General features: G+C 42.7%; 2 protein-coding genes across 7 annotated transcripts in view; one reads left to right on the forward strand and one right to left on the reverse strand.

Moving 5' to 3' along the window:
• Positions 1–22,424, reverse strand: part of crb1 (crumbs cell polarity complex component 1) — a 226,567-nt gene that overhangs the window by 105,027 nt on the left and 99,116 nt on the right. Inside the window, exon 14 of one of the 2 annotated variants that reach the window (XR_007963699.1) lies at positions 17,328–17,872. The exons of the other annotated variant lie outside the window; for it this stretch is intronic. The gene's annotated coding sequence lies outside the window, so the exon portion shown is untranslated. Of the gene's footprint in view, positions 1–17,327; positions 17,873–22,424 lie in introns of those variants that run through there. 2 annotated transcript variants of the gene reach the window in all.
• The window catches only part of dennd1b (DENN/MADD domain containing 1B), a 142,209-nt gene that overhangs the window by 54,165 nt on the left and 65,620 nt on the right, over positions 1–22,424 (forward strand). For 4 of the 5 annotated variants that reach the window (XM_052073906.1, XM_052073909.1, XM_052073907.1 and 1 more), the window contains 3 exons: positions 559–618; positions 3,193–3,246; positions 3,728–3,838. In XM_052073906.1, the coding sequence (XP_051929866.1) occupies positions 559–618; positions 3,193–3,246; positions 3,728–3,838 (225 nt within the window). The remainder of the gene's footprint in view (positions 1–558; positions 619–3,192; positions 3,247–3,727; positions 3,839–22,424) is intronic. The other variant, XM_052073908.1, reaches the window with a different exon arrangement.

The raw sequence follows: 22,424 nt of genomic DNA on the forward strand, positions 1-22,424 counted from the left end.
GGCATTAACCTGCCATCTGATGGTCTTCACCGAGTATTTTGTGCACTATAATCTCCGTGTTTGGCTTGCTTATCCCTCACTGTGTAACAGCATCAAACACTTTTGTTGTTTTTGGCTTTATTCGTAGGGACACTCCCGTTTTTATGTTATTATTTTTTTTTCAGACAGTTAAACAACTCCAGATCCCCGCAAGGATACACATTATGAAGATAACTTTACAACATGACAATAATATGACACCATCAAAATATCAAAATGAAGGTTAACAAGTTCAATTAAGTTTCTTTAGGATTTCATCTTCTTTTGTGTCAATTCTTTAAAAAAAAAAAGCTTGTGAATCTCAGGGCATCTTTGAGAAAGATGCCGCAAGAACAAAGGTGATAGCTTCATGTGTTTTTCAAGACAAGCCACTTGTTTGATAATTAATTGATGAAGCGAGTTATTCCCTTAAAGTGTTTTTTTTTTTTTAAATCATGCCAGCCAAGAATAGGAACCCTTGTCCCCTTTCATGTGTGAACCCTGTTTTGCTCTTTTTTTCTCCCTCTCTCATTGGGAAAGAATGAGCAGTTGTATATTGCCACTGGGCAAGTACTGAGAGATCAGCGAAGCAAGGAACCGGTGAGTGAATGGCAGAAAGGGAGGAGGTGGTGTTGGAGGAGGAGGAGGAGGAAAGGAGGCTGCTGTGAAATGTGAAACCGCCGCTGTACTAACCACATGGGAACCACGGCTTTCCAATCTGGCCAAATAAGCTGCACTATCTTTTTAAACATAACAAAAACAAACTATTCTGGGCTTTGGTGTATGCTGCTGCTTCTCTGGAAAACAATCAAACTTTGTAAATGATTAATGCCTTTCCACATCACCATACTCTCACCATGAAAATCAAGGTTATTGTTTTTTTTTTTCAACTTACATTTTATGTTTAAAGCAAAGGCAATTGTGCTCAAAAAATCTCCTTGATGCCTTTCCAGTTAACCCACTTTCAGTGTTTTTGTATAAACATAACTTCGAAAGAAGAAGAAAGCAGACGAGTGAGCAAGCAGCCGTTGAAAGCCTGGAATGAATTATGGAGCCGGATTTTTTATTTCCATAATGTCATGGATTTGTAGACCAATGGGAAAAACGTAATCTAGCACACGGAACACACAAACAGAACACGGGGATCCATAATACGATGTTTATTTTCCATAAATCTTGTTTGTAGTACAGTTAATGTAGGTGTCTTTTTTTCTGACAGAGGTTATTGCTTGGTTAGGCTCAGTTGATATAATTCGTTGTCAGGAGTAAATAACACTTGTCAAGTAGGGGCGGGATGATGAGAGATCATTTTGTTGCAGGATGAATTAAAGTTGAGGCTGTCAGCTATCTCAGTTTACAAATATCTTAAATTTTATCAGAGACTGTCACAATGGTGGACAATAACCACCGCCTGCAGTGACCTCTGTGACCACGACAACACACTTTTTAATCTGGGAATAGATGAATCATCGTTGCATTTTGTTCTCAAATTTGGTATAAACATTCACTGGTGTTGGTAAGCGCTTCAGCTATCTGGTTTCTTGTTTTGCACTGGAAGCTCTTGGAAAATATGCTTAAACAAAATGTCAGGTAGTCATTAATCACATATCTTTTGTTGCAGAAGAAATCCGCTTTGGAATTCTGTTACAGTTTCATGTTTGTGTTGCACGTTTGCCTGATGCAACAAACGAGACCCTCCGGCTCGGGAAGTATAGGCATTTGAAGAATAAGATACAATTTTTTCAGTTTTTGTCCATAATGTAGAAACACCGGGGAGAGGAATATTTTGTACTGTTTACCATCACATTTTCTTGAGTAATTATGCAGATTTGCACCATTTCTTACTGTGCCTCAATTGAGTACTGAAGACCACATTGGCATCCTCTCTACAGAAGGTAAAGAAAAATAGAACATTTATGTACAGTGCATGTAAGTAGGTAAATACACTCCTCAGATGGAAATGATTTGGATGATGTCTGGAGTTCATGGAGCATTGCCTTAAGTCCCTCCAAAATCCCCCCTCTGATTCTGTTGGGTTCTCTGGGTGCCTATATTTCTCCTATCAATTCTTCTTGACAGGGCGGGCGGCATGGTGCTCAACTGGTTAGCACGTCAGCCTCAACGTGTGAGGGTGCATGGTTCGATTTTGACTCCGGGCTTCCTGTGGAGGGTTTTGCATGTTCTCCCGGTGCCTGCGTGGGTTTTCTCCGAGTACTCCGGTTTTCTTCCACATTCCAAAAACATGCATGGCAGGTTGATTGGGCATCCAAATTGTCCCCCGTTGTGATTGTGAGCGTGAATGGTTGTTTGTCTATGCGTGCCCTGCGATTGGCTGGCAACCGGATCAGGGTGTCCCCCGCCTACTGCCTGAAGACAGCTGGGTTAGGCTTCGGCACGCCCACGACCCTCGTGAGGCTAAGCGGATTAGAAAATGAGTGGATGGATGGATGGATGCATTGATTCTTCTCTATCTTGAATCAGAGAATTTTGTTCACCGTCTTTGTATTGAGATTATTTGATCGAGAGATTTTTCCACCGTTGCAAATTCATGTATGCAGCAGTTGAATTAACATTCCGAAGGCAAATGCGGCGCACTTTGAAACATATTTAAATGTAGTTATTGTTCGATGCTCTTAAAATACTCTGTCAAGGTTTTAAGGGACAAGCCGGCAACAGATGGCTGAGTGAGGCGGTTCGTGCTTCACTTGGTGCTTTGCCTACCTGTCTCCAGACAGAACCCCTCTCCGGCCTCTTTGATGGGAACACTGAATGTGCCCTGCTCTCCCAAAGTGAGACAGGCAGCTCTGTGATCCTCTAAACAACCCGTGTTTGTGTGCATGCGCGCGCTGGCACACACAAGTCTTGCTGCTCCACAAGCCTTTCTAATGCTTAAATAAAGACTCAGTTTTCCACCAGAGACATCACCCCAGTCCGTGTCTATGGGGAGATGGGTTTCGATTGAGCGTTCTCTGTTCTGCAAGCCCGATAAAAGCAGTGCCACAGTTCAGACACCAGCTCAGCAATTCATATAGACAGAGCTGAAGATGAGCCATAAATCATAGAACAAAGTCAACCAACCCCCCCCCCCCCCCTCATTTTCTTCTATGTAAGTGGTGTGCATCACTTGTGACCTTCTCTCTTCTTCTTTCTCCTGCATGTTTGTGTTTTCCGCAGCACTCCTACTTCATCGCCCCGGATATCAATGGACTGCCAACTATCCCAGAGAGTGTAGGTATTTGTGGAATAGCAGACAGAAGAGAGATAAAGTGAGCCCTCTCTTCTGGAAACATCTCTGCCTCTAATCGTATTTAACCAGATACACTTGTCATCTTTTGAAATTATTGCATCATCCTCTTGTTTCAGTTTTGTCTCCTGGCGCTGATACATTTTCATGTTGAAGTTCAGTGACTTGCATGGGTATTAGATACTTCAGATTTAACTCGCCCTTTTCCCTGTTGAGTTTTGTGTCGAAAGTAGAATTCAGTCAGGCGTCTGCGCATGCAAATGTTAACCTCTTTAATTCCGTGTTTTCACTGTTGGCTTTTACAACAAAGTAATCGGCACAAGGTTGTAGCTCAGGTACTGTACGTCTGTGCAACGAGAGCACGCACTCTAACCGTCTGAATCCTTGACACCTTTCTGTAACATGTTGTACAAGGACAGTTTGTTATGTGCCTGCATATATCGCTTCCTTTCTCCCTCTTTCTAGAGAAACCTGACAGAATACTTTGTGGCTGTGGATGTCAACAACATGCTGCAACTCTACGGCAGTATGCTTCACGAGCGGCGCATCATCATTACCTCAAGCAAGCTGAGCACTGTGAGTCCATTGGCTGGGATCAGCCACAGGAAAGAAGCTTTTCGAAACGGTGTGCGCCACATAGTGTCAGTTACTCATGCGACACAGTTAGGTGCGGCTTGCGTTCATTTTATATGACATTTACTGAATCCCCGAGGAACAGGTTGGGCTCGGGATTGAACATCGCTTGCCTGTACTTGGTCCAGGTACTCGAGCTTTCCTATTATCAATTATTGTAGCGATGATTTCTACACGATGATATTCGTATTCTTCTTGTTGTAATTTGTATTTATTTTTTCATAGAAACCGTTTTTTGGGGTAAGAGTGGTGGAAAAATGAATGACCTTTCAATTTATTTCGAAGGGGATACTGTACTAGTGAATAGAGTTACCAGCTTGGTCACACGCCTGAAATCAGAACTCAAGGTACCACTCTATTGAGCTATAGCCTCAGAGATACAATGTCTTCTTTCTATGGATTTCACATTCTAATTCAGCCAGAATGTCTAATAATTGAATATGAAGCGCTTCATCAGTATTCCAGCAGGATATCAAAACCCCAAAAAGTAGGAAGAGACAATTCCTCTGACACGCAAGGCTGCTTGTGCAGAGTTGAACAGACCCCCGCAGTCCAACGGTTCCGCAAGTAGCAAGCTCTGATAGTCACTCCAAAGCTGGATTATATTTGACTGTCTTGTAACTCCAAAATAATATTGGACCAAAAGCCTTAAATGATCACTTATTGGATGTCTTAACTCACATAACTGAAAGCAACTTGTGTCTGTTTCGATGAGGGAGGGAAACTTTCTAATTCTCTCCCCCTTTCTTCCTTCCTCTGTTCCCTATTCCGCCCTCCGAGCCTTATCTTTGTGTTTGCTGAGGCCGAGCCTAATGTTTATGACAGATGAGATGGAAGAGGGAAGTGATGTCATCCCAGTCCTATCTGTATCTCTCATGTAGCTGATTCCGCCCGGGTCTCAACACTTGAATACCCAAAGGCCCCCGCGCTGTTGATGGGTGTTGGCAGCACCCAAGGTCTCCCATATGAGCCGCATATAGGCAAAGCTGTAAAAGTCAGCCAGCCCTCCGAGACTTTCACCTGTCTCCCATCAGCCTCTCAAAACAGCAGCACCTGTCCTCACACCGCGGTCACACAATGAACAGCATCAGACTCGAAAGTGAAATAGATTTTTTTCTCTCTCTCGCTCTCTCTCTCTCTCTCTCTCTCTCTCTCTCAAGCAGAACGAAGACGGTGGATGCGGTTTGCTTACATGTGATTTAGATTTGTCTGCTACCCTGAGACAAATATGTTCGTTTTACTTTTCTTAACGAAGCGATTCTTCGTCAGACCTTTTCCTCTCTCTCTTTTATCCTTTGCAATCCATCATCCACTCATCTGTCGATCCATCTATCTTCCTCTGGGAGAGGGCTGTTTTGGTTTGGCAGCAGTCTATGTCAGACACTGTAGTACAAAGGTATTTTCACATCCCCGCTGGGATTACTTGCAGGCCCTTGCATTATTGCTGCTCCTGTGATGCATTATTTTTTTCACACTGTTGGGGAGGACTGACCTCCAAGTTCAAAAGGAAAAGCTTGCCATAATAATGCATACTTAGCTGTAAAGAACCCAGCTCATTATCCAGCCCGGTGCCTCGTGATCAAATACTTGAATAGGTGATGAATATATAATTGGTGTCAATTTGTCATAATGTTTGATAAAGTGACTGTTGGCAGTCACTAGATGGACGGTAATATTTTCAAAAGCTTATTTTCTGCTGCCTAGAGTGGAGGGATTGTTGTGTCAATGCTGAGAGACGAGCGCTCTCACACAAATATTTTCCCCGTAGTCGCAGCGGCAGTGCTCATCACTTCAAAGAATAAATTGTGTTGCTCATTAGGGATAGGTGAGCTGTTTTCCCCCCCGCTATATATATATATATATATATATATATATATATATATATATATATATATGAGGGACGGACACCACCCGAAGAGGGGGTGAGATGAGGAATTTATTTATATATATTCCTCGTCTCACCCCCTCCTCGGGTGGTGTCCGTCCCTCATTCAGCTCGGGTCCTCTACCAGAGGCCAGGAAGCTTGAGGGTTCTGCGCAGTATCCTTGCTGTTCCCAGCACTGCACATTTCTTGACTGAGATGTCCGATGTTGCAACCACTCATCTAGTTTAGGGGTCACTGCCCCAAGTTCTCCGACCACCACAGGCACGACTGTCACCTTTACCTTCCAGGCTCGCTCCAGCTCCTCTCTGAGCCCTTGGTATTTCTCGAGTTTCTCGTTTTCCTTCTTTCTGATGTTTCCATCACTTGGGACCGCTACATCCATTACAACGGCTTTCCTCTGCCCTTTATCTATGATCACGATATCTGGTTGGTCCGACATTACCATCTTGTCAGTCTGGATCTGGAAGTCCCACAGGATCTTCGCTCAGTCATTCTCCACCACCTTAGGAGGTGTTTCCCATTTTGACCTTGGGGCTTCCAGTCCATACTCCGCACAGATGTTTCGGTAGACTATGCCAGCCACCTGGTTATGGCGTTCCATGTAGGTTTTCCCTGCCAGCATCTTACACCCTGCAGTTATGTGTTGGATCGTCTCAAGTGCCTCTTTGCACAACCTACACCTTGGGTCTTGTCTGGTGTGGTATATCTGGGCCTCAATGGCTCTGGTGCTCAGGGCTTGCTCCTGAGCAGCCAGGATGAGTGCCTCTGTGCTGTCCTTCAGGCCAGCCCTCTCTAGCCACTGATGGGACCTCTTGAGATCGGCCACTTCAGTTATGGTCCGGTGGTACATCCCGTGTAGGGGATTGTCCTCCCATGATGATCCCTCTTCCAGCGCCTCATCTTCTGTTCCCCATTGTCTGAGACATTCTCTGAGTACGTCATCCTTTGGAGCCTTCTCCTTGATGTATTCATGGAGCTTGGATGTTTCATCCTGGACAGTGGCTCTCACACTCACTAGTCCTCGGCCTCCTTCCTTTCGGCTTAGTCACCATGTGACTACATTTCTCAAGCCTGAATGTCATCCCGAATGTCGCTGTTGTAGATCCTGGTTGTATGGATCAGGGAGTCAATGTCCCTTTTGCTCTTAGCATACAGCTTTATGTCATCCATGTAGAGGGGGTGACTGATTGTAGCTCCATTTCTGCGGTGGTATCCATAGCCTGTCTTGGTGACTACTTGGCTTAGGGGGTTCAGTCCTATGCAGAACAGCAGTGGGGAGAGTGCATCACCTTCGTATATGCCACATTTGATGGACACTTGGGTAAGTGGCATGCCATTGGCTTCAAGTCTGGTTTTCCACATCCTCATCGAGTTCGCAACGAAGGCTCTTAGGGTCCTGTTCACTTTATCCAACTCCAAGCATTCAGTGATCCATGTATGTGGCATCGAGTCATAGGCTTTTTTGTAATCAATCCAGGCTGTGCACAGGTTGGTACGTCGGGACCTGTAGTCTTGTGCGACTGTTGTGTCAACCAGGAGCTGATGTTTGGCTACTCTGGTATCTCTACCGATGCCCTTCTGTGCTTCGCTCATGTATTGATCCATGTGTCCACTTATCTTAGCCGCAATGATGCCTGACATGAGCTTCCATGTTGTGGAGAGACAGGTTATTGGCCGATAGTTGGATGGGACTGCAGCCTTTGAGGGATCCTTCATGATCAGGATCGTTCGCCCTTCGGTTAGCCATCCTGGGTGAGTCCCATCCCTCAGCAGCTGGCTCATTTGTGCTGCTAGGCGCTCATGGAGTGCTGTGAGTTTCTTTAGCCAGTAGGTGTGGACCATGTCCGGGCCTGGTGCTGTCCAGTTCTTCATTGTCTGAGACTCTTTCCTGTATGTCTGACACTGTTATGGTAACTGGGTTCTGTTCAGGGAGGTTGCCGTGCTCCTCTCTCAGGATCACCAGCCATTGTGCACTGCTGTTATGTGCAACCTCCTTCTCCCATATCCCTTTCCAGTACCTTTCAGTTTGCAGTCTTGGTGGGTCAGCTCTGTTGTTAGGCTGAGTGTACACTTTCGCAGGTTGTGTTGTGAACAGCCTGTTTATTCGTCTGGCCTCATTCTCTTTCGTGTACCGCTTTAGGCGGCTGGACAAGGCTTGGAGCCTCTGTTTGGCAGTTTCGAGTGCTTCAGGTATGGTCATCTGGATGTACCTCTCGGGTATCGGCCTTTTCATCACACCTCTCTGGGCCTCCGTCAATTGACTCACATCTTTCCGAGCCGCCTTGATCTTGCCTCCAACCGTCTTTTCCATGGTGGGTAACGTATGTCATGGTTGCTCTTATAGCCAACCATCTCAAGGATCACTGATGCTGAAGCGTATATCAACTCATTGGTTTCCGTGATCGTTACGGTAGGGATTGCACTCAGTGCTGCATTCACACTTTCCATGAGACTTTCAGGTGGTACTTCACATAGCCGTTGTAATCGGTTTCTAGGTTGCCCAACTTTCATTCTCGCCATGATCTTAGCTTTATATATATATATATATATATATTAGAGCTGTCAGTTTAGTGCGTTTTTATTGGCATTAATTTAAATGAATTTTAACGGGATTAAATTTTTTTCTTGCGAGATTAACGCGGCACACGTCACAAGCGGATGTTACGTTGCTCTATAAATGCACCAGAAACAAAACAACAAACGCGCTGCAGAAGTCCACGCCCATGTCTGTTTTGCCAGCCACGGCAGCGCGAGACACCGAAAATGGATACCTGAAGAGTTTATGAATGGAAAGTTTACTTTTCAAAAGTTGCCATATTGCTCCTCTGACAAGAACAAAGTTATCTGTTCTTCTCTCTCTCTCTGTATCATACAGGTATACGATGTATGCCACTGACGCGATTGTTACTTGTTTGGAACTATTTTGCGTGGAAGGTTACAGTGTTCTGTGGCCATGTAAATAGAGCGGGTGGAGCTTCTCTGTGTTCGTCTGACAGTGACAGTGCGCTACAGTGGTACCGACCTAGCGAAAGTGAAATGTCTCCAGTGTTGTCATCGAACCAAGTGTAGTCATTCGAAATGAGGTCTACACAAAACCGTAGAGAGACTTCCGCGCAAGAAGGACCAATACAATCAACATAGCCTGACTGTGTTAGGGGGATTGAACCCCCACCCCCCTTTTCAGAATGGTTTGCCCCTGCAGCACGGGGGAAGTGCGTGTGCTTGTTTGTACGGCCGGCAGTTTCCAATACAGTGGCACATAATGAACACTGGTGTCCGGTGTCTCGTTATTCTTCAACAAACATACAGAAAGAGACTGCTGTGTTCAAAGCAAACTTGAGAAAAATGAAGTATGCAACCATGGTTTAAATCCACTATAGGCTGAGTACTAGTTTACCTTAGATGTGCACTTTATAATGTTATATTGGTCTGTTTTGATTTCATTAAAAAAAGCTGTTAAAGCAGCTGTTGTGTGACAAAATATTTTTTTTTCACTGTTGTTGATGGACAGTTATATTGTGTGTGTGAACAACTGCTCCAAGTGAAAAATGTTCATGTAAAATTGAAAATTGAAATTGTTATTTCAGTAAATATTTGCATTTGGCACATAGAAAACTGATTCATGATTCCAAGTTGATGAGAGCATTAAAATGGGGAAAAATAGGACAACAAATGTAAAAGGAAATTCAGAAACGATAAAAAATGTGTGAGCAATCACGATTAATTTTTTAGTTCATTTGAGTTAATTTTGACAGTTGCATTTTTAATTAGATTAAATATTTTAATCGTTTGACAGCTCTAATATATTATATATATATATATATATATATATATATATATATATATATATATATATATATATATATATTAGAGCTATTATTAGAGATTATATTAGAGATTTATATATATATATATATATATATATATATATATATATATATATATATATATATAAAAATATAAATCCTCATCTCACCCCTCGGGTGGTGTCCGTCCCTCATTCAGCTCGGGTCCTCTACCAGAGGCCAGGAAGCTTGAGGGTTCTGCACAGTATCCTTGCTGTTCCCAGCACTGCACATTTCTGGACTGAAATGTCCGATGTTGTTCCCGGGATCTGTTGCAACCACTCATCTAGTTTGGGGGTCACTGCCCCGAGTGCTCCGACCACCACAGGCACGACTGTCACCTTTACCTTCCAGGCTCTCTCCAGCTCCTCTCTGAGCCCTTGGTATTTCTCGAGTTTCTCATGTTCCTTCTTCCTGATGTTTCCATCACTCGGGACCGCTACATCCACTACAACGGCTTTCCTCTGCCCTTTATCTATGATCACGATATCTGGTTGGTCCGCCATTACCATCTTGTCAGTCTGGATCTGGAAGTCCCACAGGATCTTCGCTCTGTCATTCTCCACCACCTTCGGAGGTGTTTCCCATTTTGACCTTGGGGTTTCCAGTCCATACTCCGCACAGATGTTTCGGTAGACTATGCCAGCCACCTGCTTATGGCGTTCCATGTAGGTTTTCCCTGCCAGCATCTTACACCCTGCAGTTATGTGTTGGATCGTCTCAGGTGCCTCTTTGCACAACCTACACCTTGGGTCTTGTCTGGTGTGGTATATCTGGGCCTCGATGGCTCTGGTGCTCAAGGCCTGCTCCTGAGCAGCCAGGATGAGTGCCTCTGTGCTGTCCTTCAGGCCAGCCCACTCTAGCCACTGATAGGACTTCTTGAGATCGGCCACTTCAGTTATGGTCCGGTGGTACATCCCGTGTAGGGGCTTGTACTCCCATGATGGTCCCTCTTCCAGCACCTCATCTTCTGTTCCCCATTGTCTGAGACATTCTCTGAGTACGTCATCCGTTGGAGCCTTCTCCTTGATGTATTCATGGAGCTTGGATGTTTCATCCTGGACAGTGGCTCTCACACTCACTAGTCCCCGGCCTCCTTCCTTTCGGCTTGCGTACAGTCTCAGGGTGCTGGATTTGGGATGGAACCCTCCATGCATGGTTAGGAGCTTTCGGGTCTTAACCTCCGTGGTCTGAATCTCTTCCTTTGGCCACCTTATTATTCCTGCAGGGTATCTGATCACTGGCAGGGCATAGCTGTTTATTGCCCGGGTCTTATTCTTGCCATTGAGCTGGCTTCTTAGGACCTGCCTCACTCGCTGGAGGTATTTGGCCGTAGCCGCTTTCCTTGTTGCCAGTTTGAGGTTGCCATTGGCTTGTGGTATACCGAGGTACTTGTAGCTGTCCTCAATGTCTGCTATTGTTTCTTCAGGGAGTGAGACCCCTTCAACGCGGACTACCTTTCCTCTCTTAGTCACCATCCGACTACATTTCTCAAGCCCGAATGACATCCCGATGTCGCTGGATCCTGGTTGTGTGGATCAGGGAATCTATGTCCCTTTCGCTCTTAGCATACAGCTTTATGTCATCCATGTAGAGGAGGTATATATATATATATATATATATATATATATATATATATATATATATATATATATATATATATATATATATATATATAAAGGCAATGTTCCAATGAATGTTCTAGGATTATTTAGTGTCAATAAAAACCAACTTGATAATAATTTGCATAAGAGAAAAAACACTTTGACGAGTGTTAACGATGTCTTCACCTCAGTACTTTTCATGCTTCTATTCTTGTCGACTTATTGCAGCTTTAACCACATTGTGTTATTCTGAAATCTTCGAGAGGGGAACTAAAGTAAGAAACTGAAATAATGGATGCAGATGTATCCACTTTGGTAAATGGCTGTGTTCAGAATTTACAAACCACATTCAAATTCATGTTTCGTTGGAATAAAGAGACACCACCGCCATTGAAAGGACTGTCTTTGTCGTGTCAAGATGATCCATTTTTCACCAACAAGATCACTTTATTTCCTTCCTCCTGCAACAAAGCATAAGAGTGATCAGTTTGATCAAAATCTGCTTAAAATGTATCTGGCCCCACTATTTTCATTCTTTGAAAAAAAAAATCACATCCAATACGCCGCATGGCTTGCTTGCACAAAACAAGGAAGTAGGCAGAGTTTCTTACTTCTCATATATTTTGAGTGTTAAAGGGCAATTATAAGATTTGTTCTCAAGCTGTTTTCACCACTTTCGATTATTCAATATTTATATTTCATAACAGATAAATTGAGGACTTGCTCTCTCACATGAGTCTGACGTTGCAGTTTTTGACCAAAATGTGGGTGATCCAAAATATGCTGGACCTCATCAGAAATCAAACCTAAAATTTCTCCGGTCTGTCTGTTTTGGCATTCTTTATTTCTACAGACATTTTTAAGTCAGGACCTACAAGTGCCCGCAATTGGACCATTCGAGGGGACCTTTAAAGTGCCTCTGATTTACCCAAATTAAAGTTGAGCAATTCTACTAGACGTTTCCTGAAATTTTTTCCTAACAGTGATCACAAAAACCTGCATTTGAATAAGGGTGTGTAGACTTTCCTTTTTAGATCCACTATTAGTTTATCCAGATGATTTTCATCCCACAAAACAGACAAAATGATCTTGTCACAATTCAATAAATTAACCAGTCAAGAGTTTGACACAACAGCCTTTATTTCCCACGGAATCTTAATTTGTCATCTTACCGAGACCTTGAGTTTGATAAGGAGGAACTAACAAAACCCTAACTTCAACCCTTCAAACAACTAAGAGAAACCCCAACAGAGATGGCAAGCCATTAGGGCTTTCTCTGTGGTCCATCATCAGTGGCCTTTGGTCCTCACACATCTTTTGGTTGAATGAACAAATCCCACAGACACACACTGACATCTTGTCTGTAGTCTTCACGGAAGAGTCGACACTCATTTTGTTGCTCAGGATTGATCAGGTATATTTTCCATTCATTTTCACTTTGTTTATGGTGGTGAGGTGACCATAGCGTGGCCCAATAGTTTGTCTTTGTAGCGAATTCAGTTGGGCCAGAACAGCAGTGTGAACCAGAAGGTAGACTGTGGACACGTACATGTTTTCACAAATGTACTGCATTTATTCTTTCTCCTCCGGGTGACGCCTGGGTTAAAGCCTCCGGTGAAGCCAGCGTGTCAGTCTGTCAGTACACGGCCAGTGCGGCTTACAAGCGGCCAACAGCAAAGGAATAAATCATTATTGTACAGCAATGCCTCAGTTGACTTTTAGCTGTTTCGCGACCAGAGGTGAGCACTGCTGCTCTTTGAAAAGGCTGGCCGGCGTTGGCGCAAGGGGCGGGAGCCAGCCGAGCGTGCAGCCTTGTCATAGTGCCGTGTAATGGGGCTGCATCAGCCCTTCCTCTAACTAGTCAGCTGGGAGGACCCCACAGCCCCCACCCACCCATTGCCAGTGCTGGCCCACCACCTTCCACGTCTTTCATCTGCTGAGGCCCCCCGTCTCGCAAACCCATTCTCTTCCCTGCCTATCGTCCAAACTCACAGAGCCCAGGCTCAGCATGGTCTGACAGCAGCCCTCTCATCAGACTGTCAGGCCTATGCTAACAAGGTGCTATCCATCCAGCATGCCCTAGAGTGCCAGCTGTCTCTCTGGTTCCTTCCTTTTCCTCTGTTGTTGCTCTCCTCTCGGTGCCTGACTTGACTGTCTCCCGACTTGCGCTACCTCGGTCCTCTTTGACATATCACTTTTTACCCATCTGCCTCGTGTTCTCACTGGCTACACTTCTCGTACTCCTGCTCCCCATGTGTCTTTTCCCTCAATAGATTTATTCCCAATGTTCCATGAGGTGCCATGCGCATTCTGCTGCTCTAGCCACAAATGTGCCTATTTGCATTGTAGTGTGGGTGTTTGTCGTCTTTTGTGTGCATGCGTGCATCTGTTTTCATGTGCAGGTACTTGTACCTCACACCTTATGTCTCAGTCGCGTGTAGGAGGCCTGGCGTTAGCGGTTGCCCACAGCAACACGTCTGCCCTCGCGCTCTCTTCCTGTGCCACATAGTTGTTGTGAGGCACACTGGGCCCAACATCCGTGGATGTCTACCCAGGTGAAAGCAGACTGGCTGATTCTAAACTCACGAGCAGGAGAGAAAATAAAAGGAGAATATATCAATAAAAGTAACAGTCAAAGGAGGCTTGCATGGACAGAAAGAGAGACGGACAAGGGAAAAATAACAGAAATGAGTTTGTCTAAGAATGAGCACTTGACGAGTAAGCGTGTTTTCCTTTTAGCCGTAGGAGGTATTTGTCTCTACACTCTTGAATTGTCCTGACCAGAAGGTTTCGTGTTTCTCAGTTTATTCAACCGACCAGTCTAAAATAAGCCACAACCGCTTTCAATTTGGGCAACAGTTTTCAGTCATAATATTGCCAAACGATAAAGAAATGTGTAAACGTTAATGTTCCCATTTGAACAAATACGACCATACATGCTCCATGTTCCTTGGGATGGGTGATATGTCTAATATCTAAAAGGCCCAGAAAAAGGAAGCTGCCCTCACCTTCCAAACATAGATCATAGCTAACACCCCTACACACCTGCCCGGCGCCTCAGGTCTGTGGACCAGACATTATTAGAAGTACCAAGAACTAAACTGAGGCTCAGAGGGGATCGAGCCTTTTCTGTTGCTGGTCCCTCTCTCTGCAATGACCTCCCACTGAACATTCGGCAAGCCTCCTCGCTGCCCATCTTTAAAACCCTCCTCAAAACTGACTTGTATTCTTTGGCATTCGTCTCAGCATGACTTAGATTTGTTCTTGGTTTTACTGTTGGGGGCTTTCTACCGCCTTTATTACCGATTTGTCTTACTGTTTATTGTGCATGTTAAATTGCTCCATGTACAGCACTTTGTATGCAGCAATGACTGTTTGAAATTGCTCTATAAATACTGTTGACTTGACTAACTCCAACAGTATCTCAATATACATATTATTTATATAAAATGTATGAAAATAGGTTATTCTTAAAATATATTGGTGGAACCTACCTACTGTGACTGAGTTGAAAGACTGGCTTTGAGTGATGATTTTTGCCATCTGCATCCTTGTCTGATTCACAAGAACCTTGAACTCATTCACTCCCAAAGACATTTTGAAACGTCTTTTCAGACTTGGTCCAGAATTGGCTGGTACTAAATGAGTTAATAGCATGACCACAACCTCTAACTGTCACTGAACCTTCCTTCGAGAGCGTGTCTCAAAGGCCTGTTGAGTTGACCAACAACACAAGGGATGTTTCAGTCAATTCAACTCCATTGGAGCTCATGGTTAATTTAACAGTTTTTTTCATGTATTCCTTGACTGAGCCCTACTTTTTTCATGTACCTCTCAACATTTTGAGGTACATGACCGAGGTTATACCCTGTAGGTGAAACAGTTACTGCTGGTTTCATTCATTCAATGTTACAGGTTTACTCGACAGCAGATCTAAAGCGAAGATCTGAGGTGTGTGTGTGTGGGCATCTTAGATTGTTGACATTCACAGCTGTGGGATTTATTGTAGTCAATAGATTTACTGAAAATCTTTGTTACAGAGTGCAAGCAACTGTGCAAGCAATGCACAGATCGCACTGACAAGTGTTATGCACCAAGTGAATTGAAGAGCTTCTAGTAGATGGTAGGTGACCATGATAGTCAGAGAAACATTCTTAACTTTTGGGCACAGTCAGTAGCTCATTCTCTCAGCATTTGGCCTAAAATCTGTGTCTACTATGTTGAAATTACGATTGTTTGCTGAGGCGATGCAAGACAAACCCAATCCCTATGACATAAAAAGATGAAATTCTGGGAAATTAACGACCTGGGCTATTTTATACCTAAATCTTGTCTGTATGTATGTGTGTGTGAGTGTAAGGATGGGGGGGGGGGAGAAGAGAGAGAAAGAGAGAGAGAGATATTGTCCGTCTGTTGTCATGCGTATTCTATCCTTAATATTCTTTCCTTTTTAAATTCCATTTTATTTAACCGTTAAAGGAAAAATACACGTGCTTGCTCGACAAACCTGCAGATTGTATTCAAAAGCAAAAAACAGCTGGCCTTCTTCCTAGTTGGTGTTTCACTTTGGTTTTAGGCTTTGATAAAGACTTTTTGTCAAGACAGAGAGCTGACCTGCACCTGTCTTGGGCAGCGTTTTGATTTTGGAATCGTGCCGAGTTGTAACACAGTTTAAAAGTTTTTCATTTTTCCCATCTTTTTTTGCACTTTCTTCTACATTCACCGCTTGTCTGTCTCCCATCTTTTTCTTTCCGGAGTCCCAATTGTGAATGAGTCTGCGAGTACCAGCCGTCTTTATGTTTCGGCTACAAGTGCACTATAAAGCTCTCAAGGCACAACCAAAGACCTTGACTGCTTTTTGAAGCAGGCTGTCACTGTATAATCGCTTAGCTTCTCATAGCGGATAGGGCAACACACACACACACACACACACACACACACGCACACACGCACACACCCACACACACACACACACACACACACATTCCTGCACTTGCTGCACAGTGAGGACCGAGTAAAAAGGCCTACAAAGCGAGGACCACCCTTTCTGCTTGAAAAAGAAATGAAAAAGACACATTTCTAGACACAGGAGGGCGCCCTTAGGCAATACATTCCTTTAGATTAAATAAAACACCAAAGGTTAAGAAAAAGTTTTTAACTAGATAAGTGAGGACCGGGCACTGGCCATGCGTTCTTAATGATTTTGAAGTAGATTAGGTGCCGTTCACCTTACTAAACATTTAATGATGTAAATTTATAATCAGATATATTATTTTTAAACAGTTTATCACCATTAACAGGGTACTGTCATTTATTTAGTTCTGATATTTGTGTGTTCAATCCGCCACATGTTTGCACTGTGGCTGAGAGAGGAAAGTATTTTAATCTGTGCTGTACATTACACAGAGAGCATATTTGACAATAAAAGCTGACTTGACTTTATGATTTATTTTTGACAAACAAAAGTACTCTTATTCAAAACTTACAAGAACACCTGAAAAACTTCAACCTTCAAAACGCACACTAAAAAAACTTGCTGCGCCACAACCTGACACATGAACCCACATATACCCTACCAAATAACTGTGCTTTCAAACTCTATTCCTTTTCTCCCCTCTCTCTCATCCCATTCCCTCTCTCCCTTCATCTATCTCCCCCCTATGTCTCTCCCTCTCTCTATCTTTCATCTTCAAGCTTTTTTCCCCAATTACATATCTTTTAATAATTTCATTGTGGAATATCTCTCCATGTGCGGTCTTCAAGGTCTGGCGATGCTTGACTACGACACTTAACGCAGTCATCTTTCCTTGGAACTTTCTTTAATGCTACAAATTTTGAAAGGTGTCGATCAATTGCTGCTCTTTCCTTTGGAGTCTGGGTCTCTTCCTTTTTTTAGTTTCCAATTCTGGAGGGAAAAAAAGAGGGTTATTAGTGGTTTAGTTGAATATAAACAGACATTCTTGAAGTTGTATTAAAATCTGAACGCTGCCTTGACTGATAACAGGACCAGAATAAAAACTATCAAAAATGCATTGATTCAAAACATGTTTTAGGCATCTAGTTTAAACCAACTTTGTTGACTTAAAAACACCTCAGCAGCAATTTCCCTCAAGGCATGATTCATGAGTGTTATGCTCTTTACATTATTTAATATTTTTCAATATCCTTAAAATTAATGTGGGGTTTTTTGCCTAGTCTCCGCCTTTAATGTCTTGTTTATCTATGTGGGCCCCCCAATTGGGTGGCAACCACTAAAGGGTGTACTCTGACTACAGCCCAATGACGTCCAGGATAGGCTCCAGCATGCCCCAAACTTTTGTTTTCTATTTCTGAAGCCTTCTATTGTGAAGAACATACAGAAAAAACAGTCTTTGCAAGTACAGTGATCCCTCGTTTATCGGGGTTAATGGGGACCGAAACCACCCGCGATAAACGAAAATCCGCTAAGTAGCAAAACCCCCCCACCCTCCATATAGGTATATGAACATGTGTATGAGTATAAATATTTATAAGGCCAAATGTACTGGTATACATGCATGTTTGTAGTAATTAACAGTACTTAATGCTATATACTAATATATTTAAACATGTATAAGTTAGGTTAGGTTAGTGTATAAATAACGAAATACAGTAAACACAGTCCTGTACATGTTGCTCTATGTGACTCGCTGTTGTTTTGATTATTTTCACTGCCTCTTGAGGACCTTTTGCAGCATTTTCACTTTTTTTTAATGAATATGTTTGAAAAAATCCATGACACACAGAGGCCGCGATAAATGGTAATCCAGCGGCACTGTTGACATCCATGTTTCGAAGCTACAATCAAAGCCTGAACCACTGTGCCGATTTCAGAGCAACATATGTGGTGAATATTATCTAATACGGTATGCATTACCAGTTTTCCTTGTTTGCAGTGAAATGCATTATTTTACAATCCATTCAAATGTCAGATACCAAATATGTAACTTCTGGTTGCTGATGGTGTATTGCAGGAGTGACCAACTCATTTTTGGCACGGGCCACATTGTAGTTATGGTTTCCCTTGGAGGGCTATTATGAATTTTGGGAGACCATATACATATTTAATCACCTCCACATTACATACACCACTCATAACATATTGATGGATAACTACTTTTAAAATCAGAAGTAAAAAATAATGATTGTTCTTGTGGCCTTCATATGACATTTTGAGATTTTGGTTCAGACTTTAGCAAGCCTCATGGAATTCGACATGCTTTATTTGCTTTTGCAGGCCACATAAAATGATGTGGCAGGCCAAATCCGGCCCCTGGGCCTTGACTTTGACACCTGTGGTGTAGTGGTATACTCGCATGACTTGTGTGGGATCAGTTCCTGCTCAGTGATGGTGTGAATGTGAATATTTCTGGCTGCAAACATGATTTCGTTGTCGAGAGGTTCGACTGTATCTCTCTATGGTCAGATTTTTTTTTAAATTGGATTCAATTACAATCAGTGTGTTACTGTAACCAAATTATATCATAACCCTGTAAGAGAAATTGCTATACAATAGAAATTGAAGACAATTTTACAACTGAGTAGACCACTTCAACGACTCGTCTTTCCATCTGCAAGTCACAGTGACTTGTGCTGTTTGAGTTTCTTAAATTGTTATACGGATCTATCCAACAGAAATTCATCTTACCAACTTCGCTATGTTCTTTTCGAACTGCTGTCTTCTTCTTCCCAAGAGATCTGTGTCCAGTCTTTTTGTCCTCTTCATCTAAGAAAGTTGGCATGTTAGTATAATGGTAATGAAACTTTGAGTTGTGTTGACGATGCACTGACTCACCGCTGTCTTCAACATCATCGTCGTCATGTGTAAGTGTTGCAATCCTCTTTCGTTTGGTGGCGCTCCCTGATGTTGATAGTTGTTCTTGGCCATGTGTGAAAGATGCGTCAGACTGTAAATAATAATAATAATATACTTTGGGTGAATATGCTTTGATGATACACATTTGTAATTCCTGATATATTGGAATGTACAAAAAACAATCAGGACTTGGAGCGGGGGTGTCAAACATACGGCCGGCGGGCCGTTACCGTCCGACAAGCAGGTTTGATCAGGCCCGCAGGATCATTTAAAAGTGAAAAAAATGCAGAAAAGACATGGAACGAAAATTTTGAATAACATGCAATTCATGGAGTATCCGCTAGGGGACACACCGTTTTGATCAGAGTAGAAAGACACATTGTTTTGAGAAGAAGACAACAGCAGTCTAAGTCTGTCACTGAGACGGACGGACCCAAAACAGCAGATGCTATCAAGGACATTTGAATTCATTGTTCTTTACACATTTAATGGCACTCTCTTTAGTTTGTAAGGTATAGGCAGGGATTAAATTTATAATTTATATGCAAAAGGCTTAAAAATTCCTTTCTTCACAAATCTCATTTAATCTAAAAGTGCATCACTGTATTTTTCAACACCAATTACTTGTTTAGTGCCCTTGTACAATCAGTTGCGATGCATATATGTGAATGATAAAAGTCAATCGCACATTTGTCTAAGGAAATCTAAGGTGCTTCATGAAATGTTTTGTAAAAAGATATGTTCATTAAAGTTCTACATTTCCGAATGTTCTTGTGCTTCTTTATAGCAGAGTACGGTATAATTTTAATGGCTCGGCCCACTTAACATCTACCGAGGCCAATGTGGCCTGAGTTTGACAGAGTGAAATGAGTTTGACACCCCTGACTTAGAGTAAGAAAAAAAATCTTACTAATGCCAGGTCTGTAACATGTCACTTGTGCTAATGTTAGAGACTCACCCAATCCATGTCTTCCCAACATTGTCTTTTTTTTCTTGACAGTCTTCTTAACTGTCTTATGGCACACCCCTCCATCTATAAAATAATGTTTTGATAGAATCAAAGTTCTTTCCACATGCATCTCAGAAATATGCCAATAATACAGCAAAAGAGGATTCAAGTCGGACAAAAAAACATTACCGCCATATTCACTGCCAGAAACATCACTCATGTCGTCATCAGCGTCATCAGCATAATTTCTTTCTTTAATTGACTGCATCTTCGGTGGCCTTTTGTAGGTGCCTTGTAGCAAGATGATGTACTCAAATGAAATTCCTTACATCTCAGAAACATACAGTAGCAATGGTGCAGTGACAGATGGTCCAAGTCAAACTGAAAGCATTACCTGTGTTTTCAGTGTCCAAGTTGGTACTGTTACCGCCTCCATCATCTTCATAATCAGATCTCGTTGCTACAGCTGAATGTGGCACTTCTCATTCTGTGAAAGATGACATTTACATCATGTAAATATGGATGGAAGACATTCACTCTTGCTCTGAGAATGAAAGGGTTTTCTCATTTATGCAAATGGTCTGGACACAGAGAAAATGAGAGCTGTCAAGGTAAAGGAATTACTAAACATCCATCCATTTTCCAATCCGCTTTATCTTCACAAGAGTCGCAGGGCATGCTGGAGCCTATCCCAGCTGTCTTTGGGAGGTCAGCGGGGGACACCCTGAACAAGTTGCCAGCCAATTGCAGGGCACACAGAGACAACCATCTCAAACTCACACCTGGGGACAATTTAGAGTGTTCAATCGGCCATGCATGTTATGGGAATGTGGGAGGAAACCGAAGTACTTGGAGTAAGCCCACGCAGGTATGTGGTGGGAAAAATAAGCAAACGCCACATAGGAAGACTGGGACCGGAATTGAACCCTGCACCTTTGCACTGTGAGGTCGACATGCTAACCAGCTTTAATCAGTTGTAGTTTAACGGTATTAGAACGGTATCGATCGCATGTTATCACTAACTCCCTTTTTGATTAAAAGTTATGTCTTTGATCATTGTTCGTTACTTTTAATCCACAAGACAGATGTGTGTCAGAACAGCACACGTGTGAGGATAGTGAGAGGGAGCTGCCTGTCAAGTTGCTGCAACATCCCCCCAAATAACTCGACATACATATGTGTGTGCTTTTGTCTGCTTATTGTTATCATTGAAAAAAAGGTTCTGGTTAAAGGTGCCAGAGGCAGAGGCAACTGAGATCAATTGGTGTCTAACTAAAAATTGTTGTAACTTAGAAGTAGGTCATTTGGTCAACACTAGGTCTAATGTTTGAATGTAATTAATTTGAAATGATTCAAGGTTTCTATATTAATTTCAAGCATGAACTCTAGAGCATATATTGGCATCCCTCTTCCTGCTATGACTACTAATGTTATTTTTATTACATACCATCTTGAGCTTCCTGTCGTCTCCCTGGATCTGGTCTTCTCTTTTTGCCACCTTTCAGATCTTTGGTTGAGGTGGCTGCATGTGCTCTTCCTTTTGAAATATTCACAGTCAGAAATCAGAAAACATAATTTTACACTAAAATATGAAGGTAAAAGAAAATATGCCGATAAAGACATGCACACTGTCGTGGAAACAAAGACAGAGGGAGAAAAGAATAAATGGAAGGGGATGACTTTAAAAATATATTAATTTACATACCAGTGATAACAGAGTCCAGGGTTTGCAGACTCTTTCCCTTCAGCGACTCTGCCCCACGTTCCATCGCAAACAGTAGTTTGGCAATCTTGGCCACTTGGAAAGTTTTATCGGTCTGCCGATAAAACTCACAATGGACTCTAATGTTGTGTCCCATAAAACGAGCAACTTGCTCGAGTTCCTGATTATTCAGGTCGAGAAGCTGACATAAGGTAGCAACATGCTTCCTTAATTTTGTTGACCTCAACAGTTCTGGGTTTTTGGCCTTGCTCTCTTGTGCGTATTTTCTGAGGCACGTGTCACATCCACGAAGATTGGTGGTAGTTCCTTTTTTGGCCATCATTTAACTTCTCTGTTCCTTTCGATTTCATACCTTTTTGTTTTGATTTACATTTTGCCTTGAGGGCCTTAGCTTCATGCAAATCAATGTGGTCCTTTTCTGATCCACTGCTGTTGGACGACCGGGACCCCCTCCCTTCACTGAATGCTGGTTTGTGGTCATCTCCACTTTGGGCGGATGACACAGACTCCTCTGATGATGATGATGGTGTTGACCTTGTGGAGAAGGCTCCGGAATGAGTCTCAGCACCAGGCCTCTCTTTGAGAAGAGGTGTATGTTGCCCTGATGGTTGGGCTTTACGCATTTGAGCCTACACATCAGGGCAGAAGAGGGAAAAACAGGGAAAATTGTTAATTTTGTAGACAACTG

The sequence above is a fragment of the Hippocampus zosterae genome, chromosome 8, assembly GCF_025434085.1.
Source record: "Hippocampus zosterae strain Florida chromosome 8, ASM2543408v3, whole genome shotgun sequence".
NCBI classification, from domain to species: Eukaryota; Metazoa; Chordata; class Actinopteri; order Syngnathiformes; family Syngnathidae; genus Hippocampus; species Hippocampus zosterae.